The following is a 21510-nucleotide window of genomic DNA, read 5'->3' on the forward strand; positions in this document are numbered from 1 at the left end:
TGGCGGCAGCAGGAACGAGCAGACATGTTATATTGCACGCTTTGGGAATGTCTTTGGCTCCCTGTCTTAAATAACATAGGCCGTGGTGGGTGCTGAGAAGTCTGAAGCAATGAGGGGGAAGAGGAATAGAGTGCATGAGGAATTAGTGGTATTTTGAGAAGCAGCGTGGCTCAGTGGAAACGAGCACGGGCTTTGGAGTCAGAGGTCATGGGTTCAAATCCTGGCTCCACCAATTGTCAGCTGTGTGACTTGGGGCAAGTCACTTAACTTCTCTGTGCCTCAGTTATCTCATCTATAAAATGGGGATTAAGACTGTGAGCCCCCCATGGGACAACCTGATCACCTTGTAACCTCCCCAGTGCTTAGAAGAGTGCTTTGCACATAGTGAGCACTTAATAAATGCCATTATTATTATTATTATGAGGAAGGAGTTCATCCAGGGCTGCTTTTCAACATTTGTGGCCTGGATCCATTGTCCCCCCTGCATACTGGGGAGTCCCCTTCCCCCCACCCCCCGGCATAATGGGAAAGGATCCATCACCTCCTCATGAGGATGGAACACGTCAGACAAGGCTTGGGTTGAAAATTCTGCTCCCCTCCCTTCAAACTGCTCGGATACTTAACAAAACACCCGAGAGGCCTTCGACTGCACAATAGAGAGTTCCTTTCCTCTTTGTGTCTTAAAGTTCCCTTTCCTGGAGAGAGGTCTGCTGTTTCACCAAACTTCTTGGAGACACGTTCTCAGAGGACCTGACCCATCAGGGAATCTGACTATTCCTGGTGATCTGTACAAACTGCCTGGCTACTCTCAAAATCAATCAGTAGTATTTATTGAGCACTTACTCTGTGCAGGACACTGTACTATGCACTTAAAATGGAATGCGAGGTTATGACTAGAGCTGGAGAATTCCTCTAGAAGCCCAAGTAAGATTTTTTTTAAATGCTAATTTTAAGGGCTAACTATATGCTTCCACGTGCTGGGACAGATGAAAGAGCAACAGGTTGGATCCAATCCATGTCGCACATGGGGCTCACAGTCTTAATCCCCATTTTACAGATGAGGCGATCGAGGCACAGAGAAGTTAAGCCCAAGGTCACACAGCAGGTATTGGCAGAAATGGTCCATTTTTCATGGTATTGATTAAGCACTTACTATGTGCCAAGCACTGTACTAAGCACAAGATAAGCAGCAGGTTGGACACAGTCCCTGTCCCACCTGAGGCTCACAGTCTAAGTACAAGGGAGTAAGAGTTAATCCCCATTTTGCGGGTGAGGAAACGGAGGTCCAGATAAGTTAAGGAATTTGCCTGAGGTTGAAAATAATAATAATATTTGTGCTGAGCATTGTACTAAGCTTTGGAATAGATACAAACTAATCAGGTTGGACACAATCCCTGTCCCACATGGGGCTCACAGTCTTAATTCCCATTTTACAGATGAGGTATCTGAGGCAGAGAAGTGAAATGACTTGCCAAGGTCACACAGCAGGTACCTGGCGGAGCCGGGATTCATTCAATCGTATTTATTGAGCACTTACTGTGTGCAGAGCACTGTACTAAGCGCTTGGGAAGTCCAAGTTGGCAACATACAGAGACGGTCCTTAGAACCTTGGTCCTCTATCTCTCAAGTCTATACTTTTTCCACTAGGCTGCTTTTCCTCTACCCTGCTTACTTATTCTCCGAACATCACTCTCTACCTGGGATAGTTTACAAATGTTCTGGCAGTGTTTACACACAGTCAAGGAAAACAGAAATACAGTGAGTTGGAAATATTTGAGATATCTTGGACACTCTGTTTCTGTTCCGCTACCTCAGCCACACATTGACCTTTCCATTACATGTTTTTGCTTTCCTTAAGCATTACATCAACCATCTGGAAGTGGCTCAGAAGTTTCTACTGTCTGAGTACTGCAGAATAGTCCTGAGAGATACAGCCAGTTAAGAAACATGCAAGCAAACTGGAGATCAAGAATATATATATATATATATATATATATATATATATATATATATATTGCTTGGCCTTACGAACTGCATGCTGTAATTTCTGAAACATCAGTTTCAGGACTCTATCATTGACAGGAAATTGTCAATACAAAAAGGCACATGTAAAGGAAAGGCAGAGTTCATAGGATTTCCTGCTCTGTGCTTATAGACAACAAAACAGAAAACTGGAAGCTAGCCTCACTTTGATAACTATGGGACAGAGGCTTTAGGACAATCTGTCAGGGCTGGGGAAATAATGAAGTCCTGGGAAGTTTGATGTCCCTGGTGAATGGTAACTTAATTTTCTAGTGAGTTGGAGCCAACCTGAGTTAGCCTCACAGTCGAATCTATTCCAATGGGAAGAATGTTAGAACTAGAATCTGCCAAATTTCTAGGTGTCACTGGGAGGAAGGGGCTAGAAAATAGAAATCTGGTCCCAGTTGGCAAGAGAAGAGGGAGGACCAGGATTTAATTTACTTTTATCACAAAGAATTGAGGAAAAGGTCATACTAGCCTGTTCTATTATCCAGCATAACTCTAATTCCCTCTAGACTGTAAGCTTACTGTGGTGAGGGAATGTGTCTACCAATTCTGTTACAGAGTTATATTCTACCCTCCCAAGCGCTTAGTACAGTGCTCTGCACACAGTAAGTGCTCAGTAAATTCATTCATTCATTCAATCATATTTACCATTGATTTCACACTCCTGAATATTGGAAACAGCTGCTCTTCTCCCAGCTGTAGTCAGACTGTGACAATGGATTGTAAAGCAAAGGGCTGTTTCTGTATTGCTGTAGGGTCCCTTGTACTTTCCCAACAGTTTAGTACAAGGCATCAAATTTGGCAGGCCCTCAATAAAATACCATTGCTACTACTAATAATGGTGGTATCTGTTAAGCGTTTGCTGTGGGACAAACAGTGTGCTAAGTTATGGGGCAGATATAATAATAATTATTATTATTATTATTATTATGGTGCTTGTTAAGTGCTTACTAAGTGCCAAACACTGTTCTAAGCATTGGGGTAGATACAAGTTAATCAGGTTGGACACAGTCCCAGTCCCACATAGGGCTCACAGTCTTAATCCCCATTTTACACATGAGGTAACGGAGACCCAGAGAAGTGAAGTGATTTGCCCAAGGTCACACAGCTGACAAGTGGCAGAGCTGGGATTAGAACCCAGGTCCTTCTGACTGCTAGTGCTCTATCCGCTAAGCCACACTGCTTCGCAAGCCACACTGCTGTTATGCTGAAAGCAAACTTTCAATTAATTGGCCACAGAAGCAAACTGGAGAGAGGAAGAAAGTTTTACAGCTCCAACTGAGAACATACCCGCTGAGCTTCTAAACTGTGAGCTCGTGCGGTTAGAAAATCCATCTGTTTGTTGTTGTATTGTACTCACCCAAGTGCTTAGTACAGTGATTTGCACATAGTAAGAGCTCAAAAAATACAATCGATGAATGAATGAATGAATGAATGCATTACCTTCTGCCTTCTGGCTGGTGCTGGGACTCAAGAGTGGAGGGTGAAGACTTCCAGGAACTTGTTGAATGAGTTGTTGGTGGTGGGTTTTCCTGTTGGACCAAAAACATTCAAAATATTGTTATCCCCCAGAAATCTAGTTTTCCTATAGCTGCCTGTCTGGACATTCTCATTGTCATTCCCACTGAGAGGCAGTTTGGCCTCGTGGAAAGAGCACAGGTTTCAGAGTCAGAGGAACCGGGTTCTAATCCCAGATCTGCCACTTACCTTATACAGTGAGCGTTCAATAAATACCTACTTGTGTGACCTTGGGCAAGTTGCTTAACTTCTCGGTGCCTCAGTTCCCTTGTTTGCTGAATGGGGACTCAATACCTGTGCTCCCTCCTGCTTAGATTGTGTGTCCCATGTGGGATCTGATTATCTGGTATCTACCCCAGCAATTAGTACAGTCTGTGGCACATAGTAGATATTTGACAAATACCATGTTTATCATTATTATTATTATAACCGGCATTTGTCGAGTGCTTTCTATATTCATTCATTCATTTAATCGTATTTATTGAGCACTTACTGTGTGCAGAGCACTGTACTAAGTGCTTGGGAAGTACAAGTCAGCAACATATAGAGACAGTCCCTAACCAACAACGGGCTCACAGTCTTGAAGGGGGAGACAGACAACAAAGCAAAACATGTAGACAGGTGTCAAAATCGTCAGAACAAATAGAATTAAAGCTATATGTACATCATTAACAAAATAAATAGAATAGTAAATATGCCAGGCATTGTACTGAGCTGGGATAGTCACAAGTTAATTAGGTTGGAATCAGTTCCTGTCCATCATGGGGCTCACGGTCTTAATCCCCATTTTACCGATGAAAAAACGGAGGTACAGAGAAGTGAAGTGACTTCCCGAGGTCACCCAACAGACAAGTGGCGGAGTCAGGATTAGAACCCAGGTCCTCTGACTCCTGTTTGCCGGTTCTCTATCCACTAAGCCACACTCCTTTTCTATTATTTCAAGGCCCTTTTGAAAGGCTGAGTCCACCTGGCCTGAATTTGCAGAATAAATCAGTTCACTGGCAAAGTTGCATGCAGTAATAATAGTGTTTATTGAGTGCTTACTATGTGTAAAGTACTGTACTAAGTGCTGGGAAAGAAATATATAGATGAGGTAAATACCTGGTTCCTAGCCCCCAAAGAGTTCAGTGCCCTGAGGCCAAGCTGGAGAAGGTGAGATTCTTGAGGATGCCATTTCATAAACTCCAGGGAGCTTGCTGTTCAGATTGACTGGTCTCTTAGAACCCTTGTTAAGACTGCTGTTTCAGTCAATCGTATTTATTTAGTGCACTCTGTGTTGCAGAGCACTGTACTAAGCACTTAGTAGAGTACAATATAATAACAGCCACATTCCCTGTCCATAACGAGTTTACAGTCTAGAGTCCCCCCAGGACTCCTCACCTTATCCATCAATCAATCGGTGGTATTTATCGAGCACTTACTCCATGCAGAGCACTGTACTAAGCAGTTGGGAGAGTACAATATACCAAAGACAGGTTCCCTGTCCATAGCCAGCTTGCAGTCTAGAGTGGGAGACAGACATTAACATAAATAAATCAATTACAGATATGGATGTAAGTGCTGCGGGGCTGAGGGAGGGGTGAAGAAAGGGAGCAAATCCAAGTGCTTGGGAGAGTACAATACAACAGAGTTGGCAGACAAGAACCCTGTCCTCGGGGAGTTTACAAGCTTACAGTCTAGAGGGTGATCTTCTTGGAGGGCGAATCTTGGTCACCTCTACTAAATATCTCAATGGGAGGAAGTTCCCTCCTATAGAAGCGGTATGGCTTAGTGGAAAGAGCACAGGCTTGGAAGTCAGAGGTCGTGAGTTCTAATCCCGGCTCCACCACTTTTCAGCTGTGTGACCGTGAGCAAGTCACTTAACTTCTCTGTGCCTCAGTTACCTCATCTGTAAAATGGGGATTAAGACTGTGAACCCCACATGGGACAACTTATTACCTTGTATTTATCCCCGTGCTTAGAACAGTGCTTGGCACATAGTAAGCGCTTAACAAATGCCATCATTATTATTACTAAAATCCCTCCTTCTGTAAAGTAGGGCAATTTCCCTATGGTCTATCCCTATTTTTGCCGCAGCCACCACTACGATACAGATATGAAAATCAGCAAATCCCTTAGATGAAGAAGGGTCTCTCCAAAGGACTACTCCTCAGGGGAAGCACAGCAGCAGTGTGGCCTAGTGGAAAGTTCATGGGCCTCAGAGTCAGAAAGATCTGGGTTCTAATTCCAACTCTGCCACGTGTCTGCTGTGTGACACTTGGGTAAGTAAAGTGACTTCTTTGGGCCTCAGTTACTTCACCTCTAAAATGAGGATGAAGACTGTGAGCCCTGTGAAGGCCATAGACTGTGGTCCAACCAGATTATCTTGTATCTACCTTAGCGTCAAGTACAGTGTCTGGCATATAGTATATATAGCGCTTGTACTTCCCATACACTTAATACAGTGCTCTGCACACAGTAAGCGCTCAATAAATATGATTGATTGATTGATTGATATAGTAAGCACTTAACAAATACCATTAGGAAAAGAAAAAAACAAAGAAAGGTGTGAAGAGCAAATAGCAGGCAGGGACATTTAAAAAAAACTCCCCCTTCCTCACTCCTCCACCTTATCATCAGCTTTTCAGCTTTGTTTTAGTTTGGCTTGAAATGTATTTTATCATATAAGGTAACTTACTGCCCATGTCCATGTACACAGAGATATTTTCCAGTAAACCATTCCTGTGATGCTAAGACTGAATGGATGTGGTAGGGATCTTGAGGACTGACTGACATCACAAAGATGCAATCAGGAAGATGCAAATTGGAGTGCAAGAGACAGCTTTTCCAAGCCCCCAATCATGGGATTTTCCCCCACCCCCAACAAACAGAGGGTCATATGGGGGTGGAGAGATCATTTCTCCTTGGTGGCATGGTGGCCTAGTGGAAGGAGCACAAGCCTGGGAGTCAGAATATCCCAGCTCTGCCACTTGTCTGCTGCCTTGGGCAAATCACTTAATTTCTCTGTGCCTCAGTTACCTCATCTGTAAAATGGGGATTAAGACTGTGAGCCTCATGTGGGTCAACCAAATTACCTTGTATCTACCCCAGTGTTTGAAACAGTGCTTGGCACATAGTAAATGCTTAACAAATATCATTATTATTCTTATTCTCTGTGCCTCAGTTACCTCATTTGTAAAATGGGGATTAAGACTGTGGGCCCCATGTGGGACAGGGACTGTGTCCAACCTGATTTGCTTGTAACCACCCCAGCGCTTGGCACACAGCATACGCTTAACAAATATCACAATTATTATTATTATCTCCTGCTCAGTTTTCCAAATCCAGCATCCAGGTGGATGGAGAAAAAATTGGCATTCAACCCTCTTGCTCCCTCTTCATGAGAAATGGATGGGACTACTCTTCATCTCCAGAGTGAGACGGTTTTATTTCTTCATCCTGGACTGCTGAGCTTGGAAATACCGCCTGGACATTTCTGGAACAACAGACACACAGTAGTGAAGAAAAACAGGGGACTGAGATACCTGCAGATTGGAAGTCTCTGCTGCCCACCAAGCTTCAAATTCTTTCTGCAGCTTCACCTTGGCTTTCTCCATAAGCAGTTGCAGATGTTCGATTTCTACTTTCAGGCCTTTTAGGCGATTGAACATTGTTTTGTAGCTAGGGTGAAATAAAAAGAAATTACCTGTAACTTCTGCTTAGAGAGCCATCAGTGGAAATAGACTCAGGGAAACAGAGCAGTACATCTTTATCAGATACGATACAGGAGGCAGCTGGCAATATAACACAATGTTTCAAAGCACTGAAGAAATCCTGTGACACACTTGCTTAGGATTTTACATTTCTTAAATGACTGACAGGTTGGATTTTATGAAACAATCTGCTATTTGAGAGAGGATACGGCAGAAAAAACACAATTCCCAGATGCAACTATTTTGAAAACATGACAGGAAGTCCGGGAGGGGTGATTTTGCATCATAAGATCGGGGGAGGGAGGAGGGAGGAGTACCCATTTAATTTTCTACTAATGTGAGCAGACACTAAAAGAATCACTGGCACCTTTTTTTCTCTTCCTCCATTTGCGCCCGGAGTTTCTCTTCCACTTGATCTAAATCCATCGATTCCATGGGAATATTCGCAACACCTGTCAAATTAGTTATCCACACATTACATAAGATGCCAGGAGAAAAGCAGGAAAGAGGACAAGCCAAAGAGAGCCCTTGCAAAGATCGTGCCCATCCTCCTGTCTTTAGACAGGACAGCACCTGTTCCAGCCTGGTAGTAGCAGTCATCACTTTAACCAAGTGTTTCTGTGCACTAAGCACTATGCTAAACTCTGGCAAAGAATACATGGGTGAGAATTAAACACTGTCCCTGACACTCAAGAGGCTCACAATCTAAAACTGTAAGTTACTTGTGGTCAGGGAACGTGTCTTCCAACTCCATTGTGTTTTACTTTCTCAAGTGCTTAGTATAGTACTCTGTATAGAGTAAGTGCTCAATAAATACTATTGACTGATTGATGAAGATGATTATTCATTTTATTTTTAAAGACCTCCAGAGCAGATTCCGCAATTTTCCTTTCCGTAACCTTTCTTGATAACCTATTCCGGTGGTTGACAACTCTGAATGACACAAAATTCTTCTTTACCTATGAACTGGATCCTACCTGCTACGGTTAATTGACCTTCTGTGGTAATAATAATGATGGTACTTGTTGAGCGTTTACTATGTGCCAAGCACCGTGGTCTGAGTGAGAGTCCTCCTTATATTTCTGGTCCAATTCATCCCATTCTTTCAAAACCTCTCCCTCATTAACTTCTTTTCCAACCTTTCAATCATTTTTGGGACTCTTCTCTGACCCCTCTCAATGTTTTCCATTCTCCTCTTTCAGTTGAGGAGCAAAGAACTGGTGACAGAACTAGACAGGGTCTAACTGATTTTAGTACAATGTGAGGGTGGTCCTCAGGTTCTCTAGCTATATTGTGCTGGGGAATTGGCCTATCCCAGAACTACATGGCTTGAAATGGCAGTTGAATGCTGCATGCTTCACAACTCCTAGAATCCCCTAACTTCATCTTTCTAGAAATTCCAGGGCATTGCATTTATTGTCCATTTAGAGGGATTCTCCATCTCACTAGACCATTTCTTGATACCAGCTACAGCTTGCCCTGATCAGCCTCATCATGGGTCACAAGCTAAGTAGATTCATCCATGAAATTCTAGGTGCCACATTTAGTATTCGAAGGCCATCAGATGCATATCAAATGGGAAGGGTCGTGCCATTAGACAGGACAAGATGCAATTTTCTGGGGATCCCAGTTGCTCTGAAATCGTCGATGGCATATCACGCTGCATGAAGAATTCCTCCTCGTTTTTTGCTGCTACAGAACTGGTGATCAATTTGATAAACCCTCTGGTTCTTTTTGGCATCGGGGTGTCTCATAAAACAATACATCACTTTGGTTGGCAGGAGAAACCAAAATGGCATTTTGCAAAGGGATGTGCGGTGTCAGAAGCTCAATTTCTCCGATGGCCTGCAGCTCTTAGCAGGGAAGCAAAGGACTTGGTTTTCTGATCACATCATCTCATAGTGATTCAAATTCACTGTCAGCTGGAGACATTGCATTCTACTGGTCCTACGAGCCCGATTAATCATGGTGTTGCTTTTGTTAAACATCTTTGTGTCTCCTGGCAAATCTGAGCCCTGGATTTTATAACTCTAGGTAGCAGTATAACCCCTGTGCACCTCAGGTTCCTCACCTGTAAAAATGGGGATTCAATACTTGTTGTTCCTCCTATTTAGATTGTGAATCTTGAGCAGGACAGAGTCTGTGTTCAAATCAATTTTCTTGTATCTCTTCCAGAGCTTAGGACAGAACTTGGCACATAGTAAAGGTTAAAAAGCCTTTTTAATTTCCCTACCTCTATTGGATGATTTTGGTGAAATTGCCTGGAGACACAGGGGAATGGGAGGATGGGGATATATATTATTATGTTTTATATTATATATGTTGGAATTTGTTAAAGGCTTACTAAGTGCCAGGCATTGTACTAAGTGCTTGGTAAATTCAAGCTAATCAGGTTGGACACAGTCCATGTCCCATGGGGGGCTCACAGTCTTAATCCCCACTTTATAGATGAAATGACCGAGACAAAGAGAAGCGACTTGCTCAAGGTCACACAGCAGACGGGTGGTGGAGCCAGGATTAGAACCCAGGTCCACTGAATCCCAGGCCCATGTTTGGCTTAGAAGCAGCATGACTTTGTGGAAAGAGCACGGGCTTTGGAGTCAGAGGTTGTGGGTTCTAATCCCAGCTCTATCACTTGTCAGCTGTGTGACTTTGGGCAAGTCACTTAGCTTCTCTATGCCTCAGTTACCCCATCTGTAAAATGGGGATTAAGACTGTGAGCCCCATGTGGGACAACTCTGTACCTACCCCAGTGCTTAGAACAGTGTTTAGCACATAGTAAGTACTTAACAAATTCCAACTTTATTATTATTACCCCAGCACTTAGAACAGTGCTTGGCACATAGTAAGTGTTAAACAAATACCATTATTATTATTATTATTATTATTATCCACTAGGCCATGCTGGTTCTCAGCTATTATATTATCCACAGAAATTAGATTATCTCTGGAGTCTCCACCTACCACTAGTCTTTTTTTTTTTTTTTACAGCTTATGTTCTGGAATTGGTGCTTTGTGTGAACTTTTCCATTCTAAAGTGAGTCCTTTTTCAATTGTAATCAATCACTGATGAATTAATAAAATGTAGAATTCTAAAAGGGATTCAAAATGACCTTGAGAGGAAACAATGTGAAACTGGAGACTCTATTTGGAGGGAGAGATATGGCAGGGGCAACACTAGAGGTCAGTGGAGGAATTCTATGAGCTCAGTGAACAGTATATTCTGAGGAACTAAGAACTAAAGAGCCTGTACTTACAACACAGAGCCAAGAGGAGAGAGAGAGGGAGAGAGAGAGAGAGAGAGAGAAATAGGGAGCGATAGAGAAATAAAGAGGGGGAGAAAGAGAAACAGAGAAAGAGGGAGGGAGGGAGAATGAGAGAAATAGAAAAAGAGGGAGGGAGGGAGAATGAGAGAAATAGAAAAAGAGGGAGGGAGGGAGAATGAGAGAAATAGAGAAAGAGGGAAGGAGAGAGAAAGAAGAGAGGAGAAAGGAGAGGAGGGCAGAGAGAGGAGAAAGGAGAGAGAGAGGAGAAAGAAGAGAGAGGAGGGAGGGAAGGGAGAGTGATAGATAGATAGATAGATAGATAGATAGAGATAGATAGATAGATAGATATAGATAGATAGATAGATAGATAGAGATGGATAGATAGATAGATATAGATAGATAGATAGATAGATAGATAGATAGATAGATAGATAGATAGATAGATATACATAGATCTACCTATGGACCAGAGAAGATCATTCTCTGTGGGACCAGAGAAGCAGCGTGGCTCAGTGGAAAAGAGCCCGGGCTTTGGAGTCAGAGGTCATGAGTTCAAACCCCGGCTCCGCCAATTGTCAGCTGTGTGACTTTGGGCAAGTCATTTCACTTCTCTGGGCCTCAGTTACCTCATCTGTAAAATGGGGATGAAGACTGTGAGCCGCCAGTGGGACAGCCTGCTCACCTTGTAACCTCCCCAGCGCTTAGAACAGTGCTTTGCACGTAGTAAGCGCTTAATAAATGCCATCATTATTATTATTATGATAGATAGATAGATAGATAGATAGAGAGAGAGAGAGAGAGAGAGAGAAAGAGAGAGAGAGAGAACGAACGCCTCATGAAAGCCCTGCTGCCTGAGGTTATTGCTAATGTGTGCACAGGAGACCATTCTGTGGATCCTGCCTCACTCAGGGCTGAGAAACGGATGCCACTTCTGGGTGGATTCATAAGCGGCATGGAAAGAGCCCAGGCCTTTGAGCCGGAGGACCTGAGTTCTAATCCTACCTCTGTCACTTGCCTGCTGTGTGCCCTCAGGCAAATCACTTACCTTCTCTAGGCCTCAGTTCCCTCATTTATAAAATGGGGATTAATAATAATGATGGCATTTATTAAGCGCTTACTGTGTGCAAAGCACTGTTCTAAGCACTGGAGAGGTTACAAGGTGATGAGGTTTGTCCCACGGGGGGCTCACAGTCTCAATCCCCATTTTCCAGATGAGGTAACTGAGGCCCAGAGAAGTGAAGTGACTTGCCCAAAGTCACACAGCTGACAAGTGGCAAAGTCGGGATACGAACCCATGGCCTCTGACTTCAAAGCCCAGGCTCTTTCCACTGAGCCACGCTGCTTCTCATGCTTCTCATTCAATACCTGTTCTCCTTTCTACTTACAATATGAGTCCCATGTGGGACCTGATAATAATAATAATAATGATGGCATTTGTTAAGCGCTTACTATGTGCAAAGCACTGTTCTAAGCACTGGATGGCAGTGTGTCTATCCCAGTGCTTAGTACAGTGCCTGGCGCATAGCAAGTCCTTAGCCAATACCACGATGATGATGACAACGGTGATTAATTTAGACCATTGATCAGTGCTGAATAATAGTAATAATATTTATGGCATTGGTTAAGGGCTTATTATGTGCCAGGCACTGTACTAAGCACCGGGGTAGATACAAGCATTCATTCATTCATTCAATCATATTTATTGAGCATTTACTGTGTGCAGAGCATTGTACCACGTGCTTGAAAAGTACAATTCAGCAATAGAGACAATCCCTGCCCACAGCAGGCTTACAGTCTAGAAGGCGGGAGGCAGATATCAAAATAAGTAAACAGGCATCAATAGAAATAAATAGAATTATAGATATGTACATATATACACAAGTGCTGTGGGGCGGGGAGGGGGGGATAGAGCATAGGGAGAGAGTCGGGGCAATGCGGAGGGGAGGATGAGATTAGAACCCATGACCTTCTGGGGATCACATACCTAAGCCCTCCTCATCCATTAGGATCTGGGGCAGAAGTTTGGCTTCACAGCAGACCCTGGGGCCAATAGTAATATTTTGACTTCTGTACATGGAATCAGCGTACCGCTGTTTCTCTTGGGGCTTGTAAATAGCATGCACAGTAACCACTCCTTTACTCAGAAGTGAGGAGACTAAGCCAGATCATTCTTATTTCTGAATAAAGCCAGTTCTCTCTGTGAACAGCCTCAGTACTGGCCAGAGAATTCAGGATTTGACTGAGCTTGTTGCCCACTATTTTGTGATCGAAAGCACTTGTGCCTGCTGTTTCAGAAGGTTTGGGATAGAGGATATAGCTGCATTATCACATGGAGAAATCTGAATACCATCATCCTGAGTGGTATTTACTGAGTGCTTACTATGGGTAGAGCACCATACTAAGAGTTGGTGGACATGTTCCCTGTCCACAGTGAATATCTGGCATAAGAATTGAGATTGCCTGAGTATTTGCTTCTAAATTATTTGGCAAATAGCATAAACGGTATTACAATTGTGATCCTAGATAGGAAGAAAAGCTACATTGCACTCTCCTAGTCATGATGCTTTCCTATACCTCATTCCAAAGCATTTTCTTAAAATTAGAGCCTGAAGTGGTCGACGACAGTCCAGGTTTTTTCCTTTCTGTACTACAAGTCGGTCAAACTGACTCTTACTGAAAAATACAATTTAATACAATTCAATTCTCCTTCCTTTGCAGTGATTTCCCCAAGAAAAATGTTGATGTACCATAATCCAGGGATCTCCTTACCTGTCCGGCATTATACTACCTAATGATAATGATGCTAATAATAATAATAATAATAATACTTAAGAGCTGACTATGCAGCCAGCACAGTTCTAAGTGCTGGGGTAGATACAAGTGACTCAGGGTGGACACAGTCTTTGTCCCACATGAAGCTCACAGTTTAAATAGGAGGGAGTAGGATTGAATCTTCATTTTATAGATGAGGCGACTGAGACACAGAGAAGCTAAGTGATTTGTCCAAAGTCACATAGGAGACACATGGCAGAGAGAGGATTAGAACCCAGGTGCTAAGGGGGGATGTTGGAGGCATATAACCTATTCTAGGCTAGCCTGGGGGCCCATATTTGTGGTTGCCATCAGAAGAATCCCCAGGATTGAAACTAACTCTCCCTGCTAATGAGGAGACAAGTGGAATTAATTGGAATGCATGACTCAATCTCTTTGTCCTCTTCTAGATCATGGGTCATGAGCTGGCATGACACAGAGAGGAACTTCTTCTCCCCCTTCAGGGGCTGTAGATATTTTAGGATCACTTTATTCCCAAATTGAGCCTCCAGTATGGTCCCAAAAGGACCTCCGAACAAGTATAAGGAAGTTTAAGGGAATTCCCTATCTTGGTGGCTTATAAGCTACAGTCCAAAGTTTGGCAAGCACACTGCTGAGCAGATTGCAGTTGACCCTTGAATAGCAAGCCATTAGCATGGACTAGTGGACAATCAATCAATCAATCAATCAATTGTATTTATTGAGCGCTTACTGTGTGCAGAGCACAGTACTAAGCGCTTGGAAAGTACAAGTTGGCAACATATAGAGACAGACCCTACCCAACAGTGGGATCACAGTCTAGAAGGGGGAGACAGAGAACAAAACCAAACATATTAACAAAATAAAATAAATAGAATAGATATGTACAAGTACAATAAATAGAGTAATAAATATGTACAAACATATATACAGGTGCTGTGGGGAAGGGAAGGAGGTAAGACGGGGGGGATGCAGAGGGGGGGCGAGGGGGAGAGGAAGGAGGGGGCTTAGTCTGGGAAGGCCTCCTGGAGGAGGTGAGCTCTCAGCAGGGCCTTGAAGGGAGGAAGAGAGCTAGCTTGGCAGATGTTGGGAGGGAGGGCATTCCAAGCCAGGGGGATGACGTGGGCTGGGGGTCAACAGTGGGACAGGCAAGAACGAGGCATGGGGAGGAGATTAGCGGTAGAGGAGTGGAGGGTGCGGGCTGGGCTGGAGAAGGAGAGAAGGGAGGTGAGGTAGGAGGAGGCGAGGTGATGGACAGCCTTGAAGCCGAGGGTGAGGAGTTTCTGCCTGATGCACAGATTGATTGGCAGCCACTGGAGATTTCTGAGGAAGGGAGTAACATGCCCAGAGCGTTTCTGGACAAAGACAATCCGGGCAGCGGCGTGAAGTATGGATTGAAGTGGGAGAGACACGAGGATGGGAGATCGGAGAGGAGGCTGATACAGTAGTCCAGATGGGATAGGATGAGAGCTTGAATGAGCAGGGTAGCGGTTTGGATGGAGAGGAAAGGGAGGATCTTGGTAATGTTGCAGAGCTAAGACCGGCAGGTTTTGGTGACGGCTTGGATGTGAGGGGTGAATGAGAGAGCGGAGTCGAGGATGACACCAAGGTTGCGGGCTTGTGAGACGGGAAGGATGGCAGTGCTGTCAACAGTGATGGGAAAGTCAGGGAGAGGGCAGGGTTTGGGAGGGAAGACAAGGAGTTCAGTCTTGGACATGTTGAGTTTTAGGTGGTGGGCAGACATCCAGATGGAGATGTCCTGAAGGCAGGAGGAGATGCGAGCCTGGAGGGAGGGGGAGAGAGCAGGGGCAGGGATGTAGATCTGGGTGTCATCAGCGTAGAGATGATAGTTGAACCCGTGGGAGCAAATGAGGTCACCAAGGGAGTGAGTGTAGATCGAGAACAGAAGGGGACCAATAACTGAACCTTGAGGAACCCCCACAGTAAGGGGATGGGAGGGGGAGGAGACTGAGAATGAACGACCAGAGAGATAAGAGGAGAACCAGGAGAGGACGGAGTCTGTGAAGCCAAGGTTGGATAGCGTGTTGAGGAGAAGGGGGTGGTCCACAGTGTCGAAGGCAGCTGAGAGGTCGAGGAGGATTAGGATAGAATATGAGCCATTGGATTTGGCAAGCAGGAGGTCATTGGTGACCTCTGAGAGGGCAGTTTTCGTGGAATGTAGGGGACGGAAGCCAGACTGGAGGGGGTCGAGGAGAGAGTTGGTGTTGAGGAATTCGAGGCGGCGCGTGTAGATGACTCGTTCAAGACTCATCCCAGACAGAACACTGGCTGGGAGTCAGAAGGATCTGGCTTCTAAACCTGGATCTGCCACTTGCCTGATTTGTTGCTTTGTTTCTCTGTGCCTCAGTTACCTCATCTGTAAAATGAGGGCCAAGACTGAGCCCTATGTGGGACAGGGATTGTGTCCAACGTGAATAATGCACATCTACCCCAGCGCTTAGTACAGTACATGGTACATAATAAGTGCTTAGCAAATACCATTAAAAAAAATCAATCCAACCATGGTGGAACACTGAGTCCTTCATCCTTCCCCCAATTCAGCATCTAGATTGTTCTCTTTATCACAGATGCCTGTCTGACTTCCTCTATCATCAATACCTTATCAGGGAGAGTCTTAGTCTCCTCAATCTTTTGGAATATCATAAATTGAGGTTTGGGGGATTAGGGGGCAACCTGGTCTTGAAAACCAGGAAGAGTTTACCTTCCATCTTCCTTTCAATCAATCAAGTAATTGTATTTATCGAGCGCTTAATGTGTGCAGGATATTGTACTAAGTGCTTGGAAGAGTTTGATAGAACTGAGTTGGCAGACATGTTCCCTGCCCATGACAAGCTTACATTCTCTTGATCTTGCCTTCTTTCTCACAGTCTGTCCCTAACACACATCTAAGAGGAGATATAGGCAAAAGTAATAATAATAATAGCATTTAATAAGCGCTTACTATGTGCAAAGCACTGTTCTAAGCGCTGGGGAGGTTACAAGGTGAACAGGTTGTCCCACATGGGGCTCACAGTCTTAATCCCCATTTTACAGCTGAGGTAATTGAGGCCCAGAGAAGTTAAGTGACTTGCCCAAAGTCACACAGCTGACAAGTGGAGGAAAGTAGGTGAAAGAGGGGAAGGAAGAAGAATATCGGGGAAATAGCAGAAATAAAGAGACAGCTAAAGAAGGGGTAAGGAAAAGAAGACAAAAAATACAAGAACTCTTTACCAAAATAGGGTAGGAGAAAGGAGGAGAAATAAAAGGGGCAAGAAATGTAGAAGGGAAAGAAAAATAGAAAAAGTCTAGGGAGAAAGAAGAGATCAATATTTAGCTCCTGATCAAGGGTTTAGTACAGTGTTCTGAACACAGTAAGTGCTCAATAAATACGTTTGATTGATTGATTGACTGATGGATCATTTCTAGGGGCGAAACCGACTTTTCATTACCTGGCTTTTGTGAACTTTCCAGAAGCAGAATCTGCTGATCTGATCCCAGGTTAAAAGCAATGTTTTTTAACAGGGCCTTAGCTGACCTTCTGCTCTCTAAAATGCAGAATTTAAAGCAGGCAACCTCTAGAAAAAAATCTGCTGAGGAGAAAAGTTTCCTTCACCGAGAAATCCACATCTAAAATGTGGTTCCTTGGGAAGCTCTGTTGGCTCTGCTTTTGAATCTCCCTCCCAGCGGCAGTTTAAATTTAGATCGCAAGCTTGTTTGGGGCAGAGAACATGCCTACCAACTCTGTTATACTGTACTCTCCCAAGGGCTTAGAACAATGCTCTGCACACAGTAAATGGTCAATAAATATGATTGATTGAATGACTCATTGACCTAACAGTGATTAACCCCCGTAAGGTGGTTGGAGGTGGTCATAGTTCTTCTGTAATTGGAAGAGGATGCCTTTTTTAGGAAAAAAAGGGTAAGATGCTCTAAATGATCTTTGGAACCCAAAATTTTCATCATCAGTCATCATCAGTGGTATTTATTGCACACTTACTGGGTTCATAGTCCTGTATTAAACGCTTGGGAGAGTACCACAGAGTTGGTAGAAATGTTTCCTGCCATGGGTATTTTGAGTCTTTCATGACAAATTCTGGGTCAGCCAGTCAGTCAGTCCATCATATTTATTGAGTGCTTACTGGGTGCAGAGCGCTGTACTAAGCGCTTGGGAGAGGACAACAGAATAATAGAACAGATACGTTCCCTGCCCCGATGGTCCCCACCGTTCTTGGCTGACTTTCTGACAGTTTGGAAGACACCTCCTCAGCGGGATGAAGTAAAGGCATTTTGAGTCCCACTCTACGAAATAAACGATATGCCAGCCCAGAGACTGCTTCAGGATGCCAATGTTAACGGGGCAGTGTGAGTCTGGAAAATATTTTGTGTGGTCTGGAGTTGGTGATTGAAAACACACCGTTCCCAGGGCACTGAGCATTTACAGGGTCTGTTTCTGGCTCACTGAGGCAGGCTCACTCCAGCTTGCCTGCAACCGGGGGAAAACTCCATTCTTACCTTTGGTTTAATGAAAAACACTTAAATCGTTATTTCCAACTGTGTTTTCCACCTCGTTTTCTATATACAATATAGACTCATTAAATGTCCGAGACAAGGCCAGATGTTCCCCAAAGAGAGAACTCAGACCCTGAGATGCAGAACTGGAAATCACGTGGTTCTTCTTTCTTTGACTCGCTGCCCAGAGAATGACCTTGCATGGCCATGACAGAGCTCATCTTAGAGCAACTTCCAAATCCTGCCTGTGTCTGTCTCCTTCTACCGACCATTCCCTGGACTGGAGAAAATTGGGGTTCTTGCTGGGGAAACCATCATCATCCTCATCATCCCCCTCTAGTCTGTAAACTTGTCATAGGCAGGGAATGTAGCAGTGTGGCTCAGTGGAAAGAGCCCGGGCTGCAGAGTCAGAGGTCATGGGTTCAAATTCCAGCTCCGCCAATTGTTAGCTGTGTGACCTTCGGCAAGTCACTTCACTGGGCCTCAGTTACCTCATCTGTAAAATGGGGATTAAGACTATGAGCCCCCTCGTGGGACAATCTGATCACCTTGTAACCTCCCCAGTGCTTAGAACAGTGCTTTGCACATAGTAAGCACTTAATAAATGCCATCATTACTAACTCTGTTATACTGTACTTTCCCAAGCACTTAGTACAGTGCTCTGCACTCAGTAAGTGCTCAATAAATATGACTGACCAACGGACTGACTAAATGCCACTGACTGATTCTTGTCCCGAGCAATTAGTACCGTGTTCTGCACACAGTAAGTGTTCAATGTGCACCACTGATTGATTCATCATCATCATCATCATCATCAGTGGTATTTATTGCTTGCTATTTGCAGAGCACTGTGCTAAGTGCTAGGGAGAGAAAAATGCAACAGAGTTGGCAGAAAAGTTCCCAACTCAGAACAAGCTTAAGTCTAGAAGGGGAGACAGCCATTAATTGGTACATGGACCAATTTGAAAACTAACTGCTCAGAACTGAAAACCCCCTTGACCTGACCTGTGACCCCTAAGAGAAACCCTTCAGGAAAACCACTGACCCCAGTAGTGAAGTGTAACAGTGGCTTCTGGGTTGTTTTGGTTTTTTTTAGTGGTGCTTGTAAAGCACTTACTATGTTCTAGGCACTGTATTAAGCACTGGCGTAGATCTGGTGAGAATGGCTTTGACTTCCCCTGGCTCACTGCATTCCTGAATGGTTTTTTATCACGAGAAAACAAGGAAGGGCCCCAAACTCTTGCTTGCAATTTTCAACCGGGTCATGGGTGATTTTCCCACTTTCCTGGAGACCATGTATTACAATCCCAACTTTCAATTCTTGGGGCATTTTCCAAGAGGAGAAGGTGATAAACATTCAGCTAATCTCTTCAATTCACTTAAAGTTCAGTGGCCATTTAAAGCTAGTTTTCAGTACAGCCTCTTCAAATCAATCGATAGTATTTATTGAGCAGTTACTCTGTGCAGAGCACTGTTCTAGGGGCTTGGGAGAGTACAGGAAAGTAAGACCTCGTAAAAACCAGAAGACCGCTTCCCTGCCTTACTGAATTTGACATTCCTCATTAATAGATGGTCGGTCTGTGCTCACCGAATGCTGCTCTTTGCATCTGCCTCTGAGTAATTTCTCCTTTCAGGTGGCCTGTCAAGAACACAAGATGCAAATAATTAATTAGATGCGCAATAAATGGAGAGACTCCACCCTCAGCCTCAAAGCACTTTTGGTAATTTATTTATTTCCCAATCAATAATCAATCAATGGTATTTACTGAGCATTGTCTATATGCAGAACACCGTACTAAGAGCTTGGGAGAGTACAACAGATTTAGTGATGGATTCTTTGCCCCTAATGAGCTTACATTTATATTAATGTCTGTCTTCCCCTCTAGACTGAAGGTCGTTATGGGCAGGGAACGTGCCTGCTAATTCTGCTGTATTGTACTCCAACCGCTTAGCTCTGCACACATTAAGTACTTAATCAATAAATTCGATTGATTGGTATGCGAGAGGATTTTGCTGGAGAATCACTTTGCAGGATCAGTTCAGAATTTTCATGGACAATTTTGACCTGAAGGGCATCACTAAAATCTATTATTGGAGCAGCATGCTTTCCCATGATGCCTTAACTACCAAAGAACTAGAGACACACACCCACTATTTGTCAACTGCTCCCATCCTCTATAAGTAATTTGTAACTGCCTAACCTGCTGTGGGACTTTGGTCAGGTCACTTCACTTCTCAATGCCTCAGTTTCCTCATCTGGGAAATATAGATTAAATACTTGTTTTCCCTCCCTTGTAGACTGCGGATCCCATGTGAGTCAGGGACTGTGTCTGAGTTGATTAGCCTGTACTATTCAGAGCTGAGTACAGTCCTTGGCACTTAGTAAGTGCTTAACAAATACCACAGTTATTATTATTATTATTATTATTATTATTATTATTATTATTATTATTATTACATAAGTGTTATGGGGGGTTGTAAGGTGAAGTACCTAAGAGTGTAGGGGGTATGGATTCAGGTAGAAGACTAGGTGGGCCTTAAAGAAATCTATCAATTACCTAAAACGAAAGAATAAATGTATGCTCTCCCTGCCAGATGGTAATAATAATAATAATAATAGTAATAATAATTGTGGTATTTGTTAACTGCTTGCTATGTGCGAAGCTCTGCACTATGCACTATAGTCTGCACTATGACTTGATACCTGCCCATATGTTTTGTTTTGTTGTCTGTCTTCCCCTTCTAGACTGTGAGCCCGTTGTTGGGTAGGGACCGTCTCTTAATGTTGCCAACTTGTACTTCCCAAGCGCTTAGTACGGTGCTCTGCACGCAGTAAGTGCTCAATAAATATGATTGAATGAATGAACAGTGCACTGGAGTAGATACAAAGCAATCAGGTCCCACATGGGGCTTACAGTCTAAGTAGGAGGGAGAAAAGGTATTGAAGCCCCATTTTGTAAATGAGGGAACTGAGGGCCAGAGAATTAAGTGACTTGCCCAAGGTGACCCAGGAGGAATAATAATTATGGTATTTGTTCGCGCTTACTTTGTGTCAGGCACCGTTTTAAGCAATGGGGAAGATACAAGGTAATGAGGTTGGACAAAGTCCCTGTCCCATATAGGGGTCATGCTCTTATCAGTATAAGCTCCTTGTAGACAGGGAAGATGTCTACCAACTCTCAGTTAGTACGGTGCTTGGCTCACAGTAAGTGCTCAATAAATATGATTGATTGGTTGATTGATAATGAGAGGAAAGAGAGAGAGAGAGAGAGAGAGAGAGAGAGAGAGAAAAGGAGAGAGAGTGTGTCATGGCACTATGTTTGAAAATGAGCAAATTGACCATGAAATTTTGTTCAATGGGGGCCTTCGGGACAAATGACAGTTTGGCCAGGTAACTGGGAGGGTAGTCTGAGTCAAATCTCACTTGCTCAGGAGCCGGCTAGCTCCCATAAAATTAAGGCTAAATGGGTTGTCTTTGGGGAGGCAGTAGGGGTCTCACCCAATTTAGGAGATCTGTGTTCTTTGTGCTGGCAGATTTTCTACTGCTTCTCAGCAAATCCTTACAAAAAACCCCCAGGCAAGACCCTGATCCATTTTGCTTTCTCCCCTAGCCCCGGCCCCCTTCACTAGCAAATGCTGAAATCGAGCCCTAGTACATTTGAAAAAGGGAATACTGGCTTTGTAAAGCTGCCTCTCAAAACCGCAGA

The 21510-nt window shown here is 43.8% G+C and overlaps 1 protein-coding gene across 1 annotated transcript in view; it reads right to left on the bottom strand.

The window, feature by feature from the left end:
• The window catches only part of KIF6 (kinesin family member 6), an 82929-nt gene that overhangs the window by 13751 nt on the left and 47668 nt on the right, over positions 1 to 21510 (bottom strand). Inside the window, exons 4-7 of the mRNA XM_038761192.1 lie at positions 19392 to 19442; positions 7606 to 7690; positions 7071 to 7206; positions 3472 to 3560 (exon numbers count right to left, since the gene is read on the bottom strand). Coding sequence (XP_038617120.1) covers positions 3472 to 3560; positions 7071 to 7206; positions 7606 to 7690; positions 19392 to 19442 — 361 coding nt within the window. The remainder of the gene's footprint in view (positions 1 to 3471; positions 3561 to 7070; positions 7207 to 7605; positions 7691 to 19391; positions 19443 to 21510) is intronic.

The sequence above is a fragment of the Tachyglossus aculeatus genome, chromosome 19, assembly GCF_015852505.1.
Source record: "Tachyglossus aculeatus isolate mTacAcu1 chromosome 19, mTacAcu1.pri, whole genome shotgun sequence".
NCBI classification, from domain to species: domain Eukaryota; kingdom Metazoa; phylum Chordata; class Mammalia; order Monotremata; family Tachyglossidae; genus Tachyglossus; species Tachyglossus aculeatus.